We start from the raw sequence: 3492 nt of genomic DNA on the forward strand, positions 1-3492 counted from the left end.
CTGTAATTTTAGTATATCTGCTTTGGGCGTCGATCAATAGATAACCTTTGGGGGTTCTACAAGAGTATGCTCCGGTCTTGAAACATTTTGTAAGCCGCCGCATCTGTTCCCCGCCACCCTGTCGGCCAACTTGTCAAGCTCTTCATACTCACGCATTTCGGTCTGTTGCTTTTTCTGTCTGCAAATGCGCCTCGCTTCCTTTTTCAACTCTCGGTATCTATCCCATCCCGCACGTGTTGTGGTCGATCGTAACGTTCCGAGGCAGGCAGTCTGTTTCTCTCCGCTGCGCCACGGCACTCCTCATCGGAGCAGCTGTTCTTTTGCCTTTTCCAAAAACCAATTTGTAGCTGTCCGTAAGGAGCTTGAATTGAGAACTGCCCTCACTTGCGTGAACTTCTACACATGACTCCATTCTCCTTGTTAGGCGTAAGTCCAAGATTTATCAACCTTCCCGATGTCAAAGACATATTTGGTAGAACAGCTTCATCGCCAAAAATTCAATTTAGTTCATTAATGCACTCTTGCTGAGTTAATCCACAACGAAATCTGTAAAAAATAATCGCGCGAAAACGATCAGTATATACATCATTCACAAACTACCACCCGCTGCAGACAACGAGATCGCGAGAATCGAGAGAGCAGCTTAAACTCATACAGAATCGACCCCGGCATACCAAATATATGTCCAGTACGTAACAAGTACCAGAATAACTCTAAACACCTCTTTTCCTGCCCAGCTAACCCTACACATCTGATACCCCTCTCCCTATGGTCCGACCCCACGTCGAAACAGCAAGTTTCCTGGGCCTACCGTTTGAAGCTCTCGATGACAAATTACACTGTGGAACATTTTTGGGATTATTGTCTGGGGGGTGAGACATTCGAAGTCAGAGTGATGGTACTAGGTCAGTATAGTAAAACCCTCAAAGGGTTTTCGTTTGTATGTGTAAGTTTTTTTTTATGACCTTTTACATTTTTTCCTTATCTTGATGTTTTTTCGCTTAGTTGTAACATTTTGGCAAGAACGAAGTTTTTTTTTTTTTGCCAAAATGTTACAACTACATAAGCGAAAAAATTTAAAAGGTCATAGCTGTTGTACTGTGTTATATGAGCCTTACCACCCTAACAAGGATTTGATAACCATTCCAACATCAACTATATTACTATGGATTCAATTTAATATTTTGTTGTTTTCTTCTTTCTTCTTCTCAGTTCTTATTGTCTGAATTGCTTTATGACTATTTTTTCGATGAATTCGAGAAATACCACAAGTCCTGTGGTACAAAAAAAAATATATTTTTTAATATATTTTTTTTTGTGAACAAATTTTTCAGATTGAACAACTATAGCATATAGCCGATCAATCAATCAGGGTGTCTTTCATAGCCTTTTTCTATAAGAAATATACATGTGTAGAATATTATAACTTTGCTGTGGTCGAAGTCGATGATTTTTCTGTTTTATTTATTATAAAATTGAATTTAATAAGACATTACCCCTAGTTTATCACACTATCATATCATCTATTTCGCTCTAAATATGGTATAAATATGCTCTCCAGTATGTCTTCGCAAACGTGAATTTATGTTTTCTTCTGTTCAAGAATCAACATAGATATAAAAGGAGTTCGACACTAGAAAGAATACATTAAAAGCGCGTGTTGAAGAATTGTTTCAATCGGACTGAACAAGCTTTAGTTTAAACTGTTAAGTTACTGGCTAACAAGTCTGTTGGACTTGAACCTTGTACATCGTGTGAAGCTTATGTATCTATCATCTGCTTATTTCGACGTCCTTCCTTTAAAGGTTTTCTCATATCATTGACTGTTGAGTACCATAAATATCAGAGTGAGATTTCTTTACTTAATAAACTGTGCACTAAGTTATTGAAATTTTATTTTTTCTTTCAAAATTCCAAAAATTATATATATTTTTGAATGTCTGAAGTATTATTTCAAGCTTTATTAGACACTTTTCTTCGTCTTAATCAATTTGTGTCCTCCCTTTTCCTCTATGAGAATCATGAATTTTGTTTGGGTTTTTCGAACAAACAGTTTGTTTTTGAGTTTTTTTGAACATGCAGACGCGATAAGACTCGACCAACCTCCTGATGAACAACAAGAAGCAGAAAATAATCTGTTATGTTCGTATGTAAGCACTTCGATTTAAAATTAAAACAGAACTGATATTTTTTTCACCACAAAAACATATCAAGGCTTTATTTTGGGGACATTAAAAAAATTCAAACAAACACTGGTTAAAACGTTTCACCATACTTCACGGCAGCGGCCCAAGTCATCTGGCAAAAAACCAGGACGGCAAGGAAAATCTATCATAGCCACCTCCATTAGCGGCACTGTACTGCCCTGCTTCGTTGCGCCCTCATATTTTTGGCGAAGTGCGGCCTCATCCAGCTCGAAGCACTGACCAGCCGAACCGGCAACCTTCGCTGCATTCGGACATTCAATGAATTTCACACAGTATTTAGTACAAGGTCTGGGCGCCACTGTTACGCCCTTCAATTTCGCGGTACACTTATAGCGCACCATGCAGCTGGCATCGATGTTTGGTATGTTGTTGTTGATAATGATGGGTCGATAAGATGGTGTGCTAGTTGCCTCAGTATTAGCTGTTGTTGTTGCCGGTGTAGTAGTACGGACGTTGATGCGTAATGCAAGAGCGAATTTATCTGCAGCAAGCAGACAGAATAAAATACCCAAGGCCAAGTGCAAGAGCGATAAACCACGCATGTTGTTTGTTTTCTGAGGTAGATGTTGTTGTAGATTTGTTAAAATAACCTAGTAGTTTTCAGTTCTTCAAGAACTTTGCTAGCTCACTAATCTTGCTGATATTCCGTTTGCTACTGAACGCCGTGAAGGCGAAAAAATGTTTCAGCAGCTGTAAGCTCAAGCTGTACTCGAAGCTCAACGCGATAACCCTTGACCATTAGTTTGCGACGAGATTAGACGATTAATGCTGCGAGCGTATGAGCAAAGAAGGTGGATTTTGTGATGTAGTAATAAAAAGTAAGAATTAAGCTTTTATACATATATTTAACAATATCATTTAAATCGGTTAAACACCAAGATAACTTCAAACCAGTGGTCGGCATGAGAGGATCTGTCACTGTGTTGGTGAGCACGAAAAAAAAGTAGCCCAGTGAGAAATTGGAATGAAAATTAAGCATCTAATCTAAATAATTAATAGTATAATGAAAATTAACAAAATGTCTTTTAAGGATATATTCCCTATTATCTTTAAAATACTTGGAACATAAAAGCCATTGCAAGGCACCAAAGGCATTTAGAATCATAAAATATTTCTTGCAGGGCATATTTGGTTTTGCGCTATAGTCTTGCGTGATGTTAATTCGTTGCTGGCTCGACAACGACTGAACGATAGAGCGTAAGCGTACGTGTGAAGTTAGTTTGCACAATTGTGCTAAGAAATGCCGACCACTGCTTCAAACGATTTATTTTTTGTTAACCATACA

General features: G+C 38.2%; 1 protein-coding gene across 1 annotated transcript; it reads right to left on the reverse strand.

Moving 5' to 3' along the window:
• Window positions 1-2185: 2185 nt before the first annotated feature.
• Window positions 2186-2858, reverse strand: LOC120782198. Its single transcript, XM_040114344.1, has one exon. The coding sequence runs from the start codon at window positions 2747-2749 to the stop codon at window positions 2267-2269; it is 483 nt and encodes a 160-aa protein (XP_039970278.1). The 5' UTR covers window positions 2750-2858; the 3' UTR covers window positions 2186-2266.
• Between the last annotated feature and the right edge of the window lie 634 nt (window positions 2859-3492).

This window comes from Bactrocera tryoni, chromosome 1 (assembly GCF_016617805.1).
Source record: "Bactrocera tryoni isolate S06 chromosome 1, CSIRO_BtryS06_freeze2, whole genome shotgun sequence".
In the NCBI taxonomy this organism is placed as follows: domain Eukaryota; kingdom Metazoa; phylum Arthropoda; class Insecta; order Diptera; family Tephritidae; genus Bactrocera; species Bactrocera tryoni.

Coding starts and splice junctions, on each gene's coding strand:
- LOC120782198 (XM_040114344.1), bottom strand. CDS start 2,749: ATGCGTGGTTTATCGCTCTTGCACTTGGCCTTGGGTATTTTATTCTGT.